Source organism: Microcaecilia unicolor, chromosome 3 (assembly GCF_901765095.1).
Source record: "Microcaecilia unicolor chromosome 3, aMicUni1.1, whole genome shotgun sequence".
Taxonomy (NCBI): domain Eukaryota; kingdom Metazoa; phylum Chordata; class Amphibia; order Gymnophiona; family Siphonopidae; genus Microcaecilia; species Microcaecilia unicolor.
Genome location: NC_044033.1, coordinates 397,884,984 through 397,898,396, shown reverse-complemented (window position 1 = coordinate 397,898,396; position 13,413 = coordinate 397,884,984). Strand labels below are relative to the sequence as shown.

Below are 13,413 nucleotides of genomic sequence, written 5' to 3'. Positions count from 1 at the left end.
AAGTTTTGTAGGTTTTAAGAACATGTGGTTGTTGATAACATTTGATATAAACATTAAAGAATTTTTGACACTTTAATAGTTGTTGATAGAGTGTGTATATAACAGTTGATACAGCTATAGTGGAATTTATATACCCTGTTTTTGTAATTTGTTAATACTATAAAGTACGAGAAATTTCAAAACAATGTTAGAAACGATTGTGATAATCCTAAGAAATGTTTTGGTAATCACCTGAAAGCTTGACAGGTAGATTCAGGCATTTACAACACCCAAGGTACAATGAAATCCCACAGCTACTGTTCTATCTTATTTCTTGATTGCATCACCTGCTGGTTCCATGCAAATTAGCTGATCTTAAAATGCAAAACAGCTGCTTTCTACAGTGACTCTTGCTGAAAATCTCTGCCAACAAATCTCAAAACCAGAGATGCCAAACTCAAAATATGTTTTGAGTCAATTCTTAAATCTGATTGTAAGACTTGAACAACATAATCAAAGATGGCAGGTGAGAAAGAAAGCATGGCCTAACTAAATAGTTGACATTTTTACATTATTTTGTGTGGGGGGGCAGGGGGGGCAGGGAGGGTGGAAGGCTTATCCCTCCCCTCATACATAATGGTCTCCCAGCCCTTCACACACACTCACAAGTACTGCCTTTCTCTTTCCATCCCTCCCTTTGCACTTTGTGCAATCCAATCTCATATCCCTCCCACTAAGCTCTCTCTCTCTCTCTCTCTCTCTCTCTCTCTCTCTCTCACCCCCTCCCCCCCATCTTTTCACTACCCCAAATCCTCTCCTTGTTCTTCATTTTCTGACAAGACCTGATCTAGTGAAACCATGCTGCCTCAGGTCCTGAAGTCCATTAGATTCCAGAAACCTCATTATTCTCTTTTTCAGAAGTATTTCAAATCCATTATTTTACTTACCACAGAGGTCAGCCTAACTGGTCTATAGTTCCCAACCTCCACCTTACTTCTGCTTTTGTGGAGAAGGACACATCCTACTTTCTTCAGTCCTCCAGAACCACTCCTGATTCACATGCATATAGCAAGGAGGCATAGTCTGGATTTGTTTTGGATCAGACTAGATGTATACTAGATATATATGTATTCTCCATTTCAGAAGAGGAATGCACATTTATTTCCACTGAGATCAATGTCAGGATGTTTAGGCTATAGAAAACAGCTTGTTTGGTGCAGTGCTCTACTGGAAGGATTAGGGGAGATCATCCCTGTAGTGGTAAGAGTCTGGACTATTGTCCATTGTCCCCTAGTTTACACTATGTAAACAGATCAGTTGACAGAACACCTGCTGTCCTTTAATTGACCTCTGTCTCTTGTGCATGCTCTGCTGCTTTACGTTATATAAGTTGTTTTGTTCAGATCATGCAGAATATGCATGATCACTGTTTGCCGACAAGGGTAGAGGTTGTTGACAGCTTACAAGAAAGTATGGGACATAATAGGAGCAGCTTAAGCAAATTGGGGAACTAGAATTGAATAACCAAACAGTATTATTACAATGTCAGAATAAATTGCTTTTTGATAAAACTGAAACATATCAGCAAGTAGCCGAGAAAACTGCTGTTAGGGTGGCTCAATACAAATTTCGTAGAAGATGATGAAAAAGTTTGAATATGTGGAAATCAACAGAAATTCAAAGGGCATAAGGTGGGTATAAGTGGTTTGGAGGGGGAGGGAAGGTAAAACCAGCAGTTTCCATGATACAGATTGGTCAGTTGCCCATGAGGGAATATTCTGTTTTAATTTTACCTACCAAAGGGCTCATTTTCAAAAGAGAAAAACAGCCAAAAAGTGGCATTAAGCTGCATTTAGATGTTTTTCTCACAAAAACGTCCAAATTGGTATTTTCAGAACCATATTTTAGACCATATTATGGCGGACATTTTACAGTCATAATGGAACAAAACAAAACCATCCAGGATTAAAACCAAGACATTTTAGTCTAGACCTGTTTTCAGAATGAAGAAGGCACAAAAAGTGAATAAAAATATGACTTGCCACCCTCAATGACAGCCTCATATGTTAAAGTCAGGTCTATTAGAGCAATGTGCAGGTCCCTGGAATAGTGTTGTGGTCAGTGCAGTGAACAATGGGGGACCCAGGTCCCTATCTCCCTCTACCTGTCACACTTGTGGTGGAAACTGTGGCACATCCCAAAGTCACCAAAAGCCTACTGTACTCACATATAGATGCCCCCTTCACCCATAAGAGCTATTGTAGTGGTGTGCAGTGGGGTTTTGGTGGGTTTTGGAGGGCTCAGGGGACACGATAAGGGAGCAAAAGTGAGATGTGTACCAGGGAATATTTTCACGAAGTGCACAGAAGTGCCCACTAGGGTGCCCCATTGATCTCCTGGGGTGTCTGAAGGAACAGTCTACTAAAAATGCTGGCTCCTCCTACATCTCAATGGCATGAATCTGTACATTTTGTACTTATTCATTTTTTTTTACCAAAAAAAAAACCATCCAAAACACAAAACCTTGTTCGATACAGTATTCTTACTGTGCACTGCCTTGAGTGAATTCCTTCAAAAAGGCGTTATAAAAATCCTAATAAATAAATAAATTAAAAAAAAAGTTGATGTTTTTCTTTTTCAAAAATGACCTTCTTTCCTATTCAAATTTTGGACGTTTTGTGCAAAATGTCGAAAACCGGACTTAGACGTCATATCGAAAATGCTCCTCACTGTAACCTATGGAAATTGTAAGTTTAAGTGCTTTGAAAATGAGTCCTATAGTATGATTCCTGCTCTTTTTCACAAATCATTTTAAAAACAGGTTGACAAACTCTTATTCTCTGGAAATGTAAACCTGTTAGGATCTCACTGACAAAGCTTAAAGCCCTGAAGGAAAATGTTGGGTTGCTCTTTCCTGATTTGTTTGTTATATCACAAGGCTTTTATAATATAAGGTTGAAATTGGTTTTCCCTTGATAGTAATTATTCTCTTATACAGTTCTGACTTGAAAAGTCCTGAGCCCATCCAATCCCTCTGAATCTCCTTATCACAGCCTCTCTGGTTTACACACAGAAAGATAACCTCATTATAGTTAACTCTAAGACCTGTCTACAAGACCTGGACCGCTTACATGAACATCCCATACACACTTCACTGCATAATATCTATTTGGAACAATCCTAAATTTCTTATTAACAATAATACTTTCTACTAGAAATCAGGGCAGAATGTAACATTTGGTCTTCAAAGGATATTTGTAGCTGTATTATTGATGATGTACAGCCTTTCCAAGAATTACAGTCTCAATTCCACTTTGCCTCTACCCAATTTTATTGCTGGCTTCAATTATTTCATTGCTTGAAAAAATCTGGTCTATGGAAGATTATTAACCGTTCTGATCCTACCATCTACCAACTAACCAACTCCCTGCTGAGCAATGGTCATACTGCTTCATCTGTATACAAGATTTTACTGTCACATCAATACAAGAATAAAAACACTCTTCAGTTGCTATGGGAAAAAGATACCAACCACTCCATCCCTGAGGCTTATCAATCCAAGCTTTTATCGTCATTAATTAAACCTTTGTCTGCAGCTAATTTCTTACCAATCAATGTACTTTTTTAACCATAGAGCTGTTTGGACACCACTAAAGCTACACAGTGCAAAACTATCATCTTCCAACCTGGCATTGCCACACACAGCCTGGAACGCTAGTCCACATGATTTTTGAATGCTCATAGATTCAACCATTTTGGTGTGCTGTTTGGGGTATTATGAGTAAAATATTGAAAATTAATATCTCTTTATCTGTGCCGCTAATCACCTGTTCTTCAGCTATTGATCTGCCAGATCATCACAAAACTATTTTTGATTTACTTATTACTATTGTACAACAAATGATTTTAGCCAGTTGGAAAGATTCTTCACTGCTAAATGAACATTTTTGGAGGCAGTCTGTTTTGTTGAATCACAAATATAAATTTGTATCTGCTGAGTTTTTAAGGTCAGTAATTAAAAAAAACGAATTTGCTCCCTATTTGCTGCTTTTATGAGCTGCTTAGGTTCTATTACTTAACAGTGCCATATATCAATGTCTTCTCGCCTCGTTTATATTATCTGTTATTTGTGCTGTACTATCCATAGCTGTTTTGTATTTTTGATACTTCTCTGTTTGTATTTTAACATTTGTTATCCTATGTTTTATAAACTTAATAAAATTTCATGAGACAAAAAAAGAAATAATGAAGAAGCATGGTTGGGAAATTAACACTGATAAGATACAAGTAACAGCCCAAACAGTGAGGAATAAATTAGAATGCTGGGGTGCCCTTCAATTTGTCTCTACATATGTCACTTTGGTAGATAAAGGAGTTTTCAGTGTCTTGGACAATGTGAATGTAGATGGTAGACCTTGGTCTTTTTCAGATTTGGCAACAAAGTTTTCTCTGCCTCAATCTAAGTACTTTCAATGGTTACAACTCGCTAGTAGTATTAAGACATTCACTAAATTAACACCATTGTCGTCTCAATTGCCTTCTATATTTTCTACTGCACAAGCATTGATATTAAAAGGTCACACCACTTCTTCCATATATAAAAGTTTTGTCAACATAACGTATAATTTTAATACTGCCCTCCAAAATAATTGGCAGCTCGATACTGATTGTGTTTTAAGTGGAGGAATGTGGTCTCACTTCTGGTCAAGAGTGGTGAGACCACTTTCCTCTGCATCAATTTTACAATCAATGTTTTTTCTGTATCATAAAACAAATTGGACTCCTAGGAAACTTGCTGCTGCTGGGCTGAACTCATCAGACAAATGTTGGCATTGCTCACAGTATGTAGGTACTCTCTTTCATATGATGTTCGAGTGTCAAATGGTTTTTAAAATCTGGAAAGAAGTTTGGAGCATCGTTCAAAAGATTCTACCTACAGTTGATGACCTATCTTATTCCATCATAATTTTTAAATCTGCATCTAAATGTTTTGATTTGTCAAAGTCACAAGCAAAGTTATTGCACATTCTCCATACCATTGCTCAAAGACATATTTTGCAGAACTGGAAATCAGTACAACTATTGAATGTTCACTTTTGGTGGAATGCAGTTCTACAACACCAGAAATTTGAGTTTGCTATGGCAGGGAAGTTTCGAGCAACAATCTCTACGAAAAAAGTCTGGTCTCCAGTGGAACACTACCTTCAATCTCTTCAAACCTAATATTGGTCCAACATAAGAAACTTATATATCAGACACCTGGACATTTTCCCTTTTTTTATTTTATTCACCTATTTTTTCCTTTGCCTTTTTCCTTTACTGTTCCTTATTATTGTTACATTTGGAAAACCAATAAAATATTTGGGGAAAAAAAAAGAATGCTGGGGTGCAAGAAATCACACCAAAAGCAAAATATAAAATATCAGATGTTTCAATTCCTACCACCAAAAAGGAAGCACAGAAATGTATTGGTCTTTTTGGATTTTGGAGATCTCAAATACCTCATTTGAGCTAAATTCTGAGTCCCTTATATGCAGTAACTAGGAAAAAGTTTGAATTTAGTTGGACAGAAAAACATACTCAAGCTTTTGAGGCTGCTAAGTGAACTATACAGATGGCCATGGATTTGTGGCCTACGGAGTCTGTATCTGTGGAATTATATGTATCTGTAGATGGTGCTTATGCTAATTGGAGCTTATGGCAGGTACTGCATACAGTTCAAGCTTCTCCTACTAACCTACAAATGCACTCGATCTGCAGCCCCTCCTTACCTCTCTACCCTCATCTCCCCTTACGTTCCTACCCGTAACCTCTGCTCTCAAGACAAATCCCTCCTTTAGGTACCCTTCTCCACCACCGCCAACTCCAGGCTCCACCCTTTCTGCCTCGCCTCACCCCCTGCTTGGAATAAACTCCCTGAGCCCATACGCCAGGCCCCCTCCCTGCCCATCTTCAAATCCTTACTCAAAGCCTACCTCTTCAATGTCGCCTTCGGCACCTAACCACTTTACCTCTATTCAGGAAATCTAGACTGCCCCAACTTGACATTTCGTCCTTTAGATTGTAAGCTCCTTTGAGCAGGGACTGTCCTTCTTTGTTAAACTGTACAGCGCTGCGTAACCCTAGTAGCGCTCTAGAAATGTTAAGTAGTAGTAGTATGGCAAAAAACAAAAAGGACAATGGATCCTCCTAGGGTTTTGGACCTGAAAATTACCCTCTGCTGGGGAATAGTATACCCCACTTGAAAAGCAACTATTGGCTTGTTACTGGGCACTGTTAGACACACAGCAATTAACCCTCACACATCATGTGTACATGCATCCATGCATTAATATAATGAATTGCATGATGAGTTATCCTCACACCCATCGAATAGTACATGCACAGGAAGCAAGTGTGGTTAAATAGAAGCGTTACATTCAGGAGCAAGCCAAAACAGGGACAATTGGAGTGGCTTTATTGCATGAGTAGGTGGCCGAATCAAGTGCCCTGGATACAGGGCCTAAGGATACAAATGCAATAAATAAATAAATAAATAAAATCCTGACTCCCTGCACGACGAATCATTGGTTAACTGGGGAGTAGCATATGAAAAACTCTCCCCTGAGGACAACAAACATGCCTGGTTCACTGATGGCTCAGCTAAATACATAAGGGAAAAGTGCTGCTGAAAAGCAGTATTATATATCCTCAGTACCACTCAGTTGTTGGTGGGGGCCAAAGCAGCCAATATGCAGAACTGTATAATGTTTTCCAGGCTCTAAAACACGAGGGGCAGGGGCAGTGTCACATCTATACAGATTCCTGGGTGGTAGCAAATGGTTTAGCTTTTTGGATGCCCACATAGCATGATTGGAAAATTCATGACAAAACCATTTGGGGAAAAGACTTATGGGAACAAATTTGGGATATGACAGCCAGTATGAGGACTACCATCCACCATATAGATACACATACTGATAAAACTGGTTTAGAAACTCTGTATGATTCCCTTTCAGGCCAATTTTCAAAAATTACCAAAGTGGATACGGAAGCATCTAAAGATAAACCATGAGAGATGGGGGTTGGAAGTGTGGGAACATCAGAAAGTGTATCTGGATTTTCAAAAGGCGTTTGACAAGGTACCTCATGAAAGGCTACAGAGGAAATTGGAGGGTCATGGGATAGGAGGAAATGTCCTATTGTGGATTAAAAACTGGTTGAAGGATAGGAAACAGAGAGTGGGGTTAAATGGGCAGTATTCACAATGGAGAAGGGTAGTTAGTGGGGTTCCTCAGGGGTCCGTGCTAGGACCGCTGCTTTTTAATATATTTATAAATGATTTAGAGATGGGAGTAACTAGCGAGGTAATTAAATTTGCTGATGACACAAAGTTATTCAAAGTCGTTAAATCGCGACAGGATTGTGAAAAATTACAAGAGGACCTTACAAGACTGGGAGACTGGGCGGCTAAATGGCAGATGATGTTTAATGTGAGCAAGTGCAAGGTGATGCATGTGGGAAAAAAGAACCCGAATTATAGCTACGTCATGCAAGGTTCCACGTTAGGAGTTACGGACCAAGAAAGGGATCTGGGTGTCGTCGTCAATAACACACTGAAACCTTCTGCTCAGTGTGCTGCTGCGGCTAAGAAAGCGAATAGAATGTTGGGTATTATTAGGAAAGGTATGGAAAACAGGTGTGAGGATGTTATAATGCCGTTGTATCGCTCCATGGTGCGACCGCACCTTGAGTATTGTGTTCAATTCTGGTCGCCGCATCTCAAGAAAGATATAGTAGAATTGGAAAAGGTGCAGCGAAGGGCGACTAAAATGATAGCGGGGATGGGACGACTTCCCTATGAAGAAAGACTAAGGAAGCTAGGGCTATACAGCTTGGAGAAGAGACGGCTGAGGAGAGACATGATAGAGGTATATAAAATAATGAGTGGAGTGGAGTGGAACAGGTGGATGTGAAGCGTCTGTTCACGCTTTCCAAAAATACTAGGACTAGGGGGCATGCGATGAAACTACAGTGTAGTAAATTTAAAACAAATCGGAGAAAATTTTTCTTCACCCAACGTGTAATTAAACTCTGGAATTCATTGCCGGAGAAAGTGGTGAAGGCGGTTAGCTTAGCAGAGTTTAAAAAGGGGTTGGACGGTTTCCTAAAGGACAAGTCCATAAACCGCTACTAAACGGACTTGGAAAAATCCAAAATTCCAGGAATAACATGTATAGAATGCTTGTACGTTTGGGAAGCTTGCCAGGTGCCCTTGGCCTGGATTGGCCGCTGTCGTGGACAGAATGCTGGGCTTGATGGACCCTTGGTCTTTTCCCAGTTTGGCATTACTTATGTACTTATGACACAAGACAGAGGGTACATTGTTCCCAAGACATTGTTAAAGAAGTTATCAATGAAATATCCAGTATGGCACAGCCTTGTAGAAGAGCAACATAGCAGGCTACTTAAAGATGTTGGAGTACATATCTTTGTATTATGAAATGGCAGTTAAAATTCAGATAGATAATGGTTCTCATTTCATAGGAAACCAAATGAAGGAATGGGCTATTGACAATAATGTAAATTGTATATATCATATTTCTTATTATCCTCAAGCTACAGGATTGATGGAACAAATAAATGGTCTCTTGAAAGCTCAACTGAAAAAAACATGGACATAGAAGTTTGAAACGGTGACATGACCATTTAGTCCCTGCGCTCCAGGAATCAAATAACAGGCCCATTGCCAATTTTGAGACTCCTATCATATGAATGTTAACTCCAAATTTGCAAATAAATGTGAGCAGACTAAAAAAGATTGAGACAGGGAGGATGAGAGTGTTATCCACCAGTGGCGTACCAAGGGGGGGGCGGTGGGGGCGGTCCGCCCCGGGTGCACGCCGCTGGGGGGGTGCCGTGCACCTGTTGGCTCTTCGTTTTCATGCTCCCTTTGCCCCGGAACAGGGGCAGAGGGAGCATGAAAACGAAGAGCCGGCAGGCGTGCGGCACCCCCTCCCCAGCGGCTTGCACCCGGGGGGGGGGTTCTTTCACCGGGGGGGCGTCGCGCTGTTCCGGGGGGTGCTGCACCAGGGGGGCGGGGCGCATCGACGATCCGCCCCGGGTGTCAGCCCCCCTAGGAACGCCACTGTTATCCACAGAGATAGAGAATGGGGGAAGAGGAAAGGTTGGTTTAGGGGGAAAGATAAGAAGCTCAGCCTTGGTCATGTTTAGTTTCAGATGGCGGTGAGATATCCAGGCAGTAATGTCAGGTAGGCAGGCTGATACTTTGGCCTGGATTCCTGCTGAAATTTCTGATGTGGAGAGGTAGATCTGGGAGTCATCAGCATAAAGGTGATACTGAAAACCATGGGATGAGATCAAAGTACCAACGGAGGGAGTATAGATGGAGAAAAGAAGAGGTCCCAGAACAGATCCCTGAGGTACACCAACTGACAGTGGTATAGAAGTGGAGAAGAATCCACCAGAGTATACACTAAAAGTACACTGGGAGAGATAAGAAGAAAACCAGGAAAGAACAGAGCCCTGAAATCCAAGTGAAAAAGCAGCAGATAGATCAAGAAGGATGAGGATAGAATAGAGACCTTTGGATCTGGCCAGGAACAGATCTTTGGAGACTTTAGCAAGTGCTGTTTCAGTTGAATGAAGAGGGCGAAAGCCAGATTTGAAGTGTATCAAGAATAGCTTGAGATGAAAGAAAGTCAAGACAATGGCGGTGAACAGCACGTCCCACCAGGGACAATTTTAAGTCTTGGAGGGGTCGGGTCAGGTCAGTGTGGGGGGGGGGGGGGGGGTTGGGTTGGCGGGAAGGGGGGTGTTAGGTCAGGTTGGTCTGGCATCGTACCTGTCAAGTGCATTTGACAGCTCCAAGTCACAAACAGCGACCAATACACAAAAGAGGATCAATTTGAATGTGATCCCCCTTTGTGCATCAGTCACTGTTTGCGACTATTTTACAGCTGCCTTTGTGCACAGGGCTGTTATTTAGCTAAAATGAATTAAACATTATTAGAACATGAAGTTAAAAGTGTATTTTTAAAAGGATAGATTTATTTCTTTGGTTCAGACAAAAGAAAAAGATGCCACTCATGATTGGTGGGATATCTTTACCAATTGGTCTTCTCAAGCAAAAAGCTTCCTTAATTGGGTGCTTTACCCTGTAATAGTAATCCTTATTACCATTAGTTTAACTGTTTGGAATTGTTGTCTTAGAAAGGAAGAATGTGAATCAGGAAGACACAGTGTTATTTAACTTGGCTGCATAGTTCCAGAAGTCGAACTCTCATTCTCCGGGGCTCGCAAGTCTTCGCAGACCTCCCATGACACCACTCGTGGCTTTGCTTGCTGGTTGGAAGGACTTCCCCAGCCTAAGTTAAATGAAGTTACTGAGCCAGGATGCCATCTTTTGTTGTGGTGATGTATTATTGGTATTAATCATAAACATATATATATATATTGCATTTGCTTTCAAAAGAGTGTGCTAGCTGTAAAATAAGCTGCATTTACGTATCTTTAGAAACGTTTGTGTTCTCTCTCCTCCTTTCTGGGCCAAAACAGTCCCTTTAACCAGTGCTTCTCAACCCAGTCCTTGAGGCACAAAAGGTTTTCAGGATATCCACAATGAATATGCATGAGATAGGTTTGCATATCAAGGAGGCAGTGCACACAGATCTATCTCATTCATTTTCATTGTGGATATCCTGAAATCCTAATTGGCTGGCTCTGTTCCAAGACTTGGGTAGAGAAGCACTGCCTTAATCCTCCAGTGTTTTTTTTGCCCCTGCACCCCATAAAGCAATATTGGCAAATGATATTGGGTGCTGCGATAACTTTAGTAAACATAGATGTGTATGCTTCTAAAATAAGAAACATATATGAGCTGACACATTCACCTGTGTGTTCTAAAATACAAATATATCTATGTATGTTGCTGTATTGACTCCACTACTATTTAATACATTGACAATTGCATAATGGGTGTTGCCACCAGAAGTAGCTGGCACATACATCTCCATTCCTGCATGTATTTTAGAAAATGTGTTTCTAAAATAATAGCGGACATTGACATCTCCTGATCTGGATACCTCCATTACGATTTGTATATTCTTTCTAAAATTGTCCTTTACATAAATTAAGTCTCAGATTTTACCTTACCTGATATCACTGTGTTTGACATCTGGATTTTAAAAGTTCCTCCAAGGGGTGGAGTTGCTTCTTGTAACCTTTGAACTGTCAGGTTCATACTTCCATATACATATTCTACACACTCTGTAAAGTTTCCATCTAATGCAGGTTCTTCAGAGGAAAAGACTCTTCTGCAATATAGAACCCATTCAATAAGTTCAGATATTTCTTTTAAAAAATATAAGGAAAGCCATGTAGGGTCAGACCCAGACTAGAGAGCTGCACGGGGACAGAAATCCAACCCGTCCCTGCTGAAATCTAACCCATCTCCATGGGGAATCTAACCCATCCCCACTCATCCCTACGGGAATCTAACCCATCCCCACCCATCCCTGCCAAAAGTAATCTCCTCCATCCTAGCCCCCAGCCCCTGCCGCACTGCAGTCACCTTGCCCCTCGCCCCCTGCCCCTCCAAGAAAGCGATCTGAATGAAATATTTATTTTTATTATTTTGACTTAGCAAAACAGAATAATCCATTTGTACAAAAGAAATTAGGTGAAGATGTGATTCTATGTGCCCCAATGAAAGCAGAGTTTAATTTTACTTCCAATCTTTGTAACACCAGGCTTCCCAAGGCACATTACAACAGTTAAGATGAACCCATCAGTAAATAGGATATCCTCACTGAAATTTGGCCATGTATTACTGTATTGTACAGAACAGTGTAGAAAAATGAGCACAAAACACGGCCTTTATTAGTGCTGTTTCTACCAGCAATAATGTTTGAAGTTGTTTTAGTGATATTCAGTTTTTATTTCATGATATTTATATTTACATATGGAAAGCTTTCTAATAAATTCAAAAGTTGTCAAATAAGTTTTAAAAAATCTTTTGCCCTCCACCTTTTAAGGCACTGCCTACCAACTGGAACAGCTTTCGACTCTTTACAGATGGGCCATCATAGGCAGTTCTTTATTTCTAAAAAATTTCTGCTATTGTATTCACTAGTATTTGCTATTATTTTGGGTAAACCAGTGTGGCAGCAATCTCCACCTACTGGCTTCAACCCATTGGGCTTGATAGCCTCATACCATCTCCTGTTCTCAATATAACCTCCTTGCCCCATTTTTCCCCTCCTCCCTGCATCCACACTCTGTACTAACTTCCCTATCAGTACGGGTGCCCTCTCCGCACATACCTGAAGTCACTCTGTTGGTCTAGTGGCTTGCTTCGGGGCTGCCTGTGAATAGCATTCATTTTAACTGGCTGTCATATAATCTCTCCTTGCCGCCCAGGAAATTGCACAGAACAATAGTAAAATGACTTCCTACCTTACTGCTATGAGAGGAAGATCGACACCACAATTGGCAACCAAGAAAGTCAAATTGAAAGTGCGTGACAACCCTGTCACCGAGAAGGTTTCTATAATATTCCCACCTGGACGAGCTGGTTTGGGATCTATCTGAGAGACTGAAAAATAATTAAGTAAAAGCATAAGTAGAAGTAACATTAGGAATAGGTCACTTTTTTAGCAGCACTTTAATATGAACCCTACTTTATATTTAAAAAGAGAGGAAGGTGGCCTCTTTCATCAGCAACTATTATTTTTCTCTTGAATAAAAAAAAAACACCCAAACAAGATTTTCTAGGTTGAGAGACCTGGGGGCTCATTTTTGAAAGAGAAAAATGTCCAAAAAAAAACAGCACACATTGGAAGATTGAAGTTTTTTTCTGAAACTCATTTGTAAGATGCTTTTCTATGCAGTTTGTCTAAATCTCAAGGGGGAGGGGGGTTGAGGCATGCTTTAGGCAGGACTAGGGTGAGCTTTTGATTTGGACATTTTTATGTGATAAAGGAACATTATAAAAACATCCATGGCAAAAAAAAAAAAGATGTTTTTGGCTAGACCTGTTTCAATAATGACTAAGTGCCTAAAAGGAGCCCAAACTGTCCAGATGATCACTGGAGGGATAAAAGCATGACACACCATTAATCCCCGAGTGGTCACTGACCCCCCTCCCAGCCCCCTAAGAAGTCAAAGTGACAGTACATACCAGGCTCTATGACAGCTGCAGGCTGAATAGTGACTGGTAGATTTTCTCCTCAGCTACAAAACTTTCAATATCTGATTCTGGTAATCCCTCACATAGGGATTCATCAGATTCTATATTTCCCAAAATCCACTCTGCCTTGTTGGCAATGGCTTTACCTGTTGCTGGTCTCCTAATTCACCCACCACCACACACACACACACATTGCCTCTGCCTGCCTTTGTCTATCCTTGAAAACGGGAGCAGATAACTGGTAA

The 13,413-nt window shown here is 40.6% G+C and overlaps 1 protein-coding gene across 1 annotated transcript in view; it reads right to left on the bottom strand.

Moving 5' to 3' along the window:
- The window catches only part of PKHD1 (PKHD1 ciliary IPT domain containing fibrocystin/polyductin), a 980,909-nt gene that overhangs the window by 820,391 nt on the left and 147,105 nt on the right, over window positions 1–13,413 (bottom strand). The window contains exons 22-23 of the mRNA XM_030198735.1: window positions 12,436–12,574; window positions 11,134–11,294 (exon numbers count right to left, since the gene is read on the bottom strand). Coding sequence (XP_030054595.1) covers window positions 11,134–11,294; window positions 12,436–12,574 — 300 coding nt within the window. The remainder of the gene's footprint in view (window positions 1–11,133; window positions 11,295–12,435; window positions 12,575–13,413) is intronic.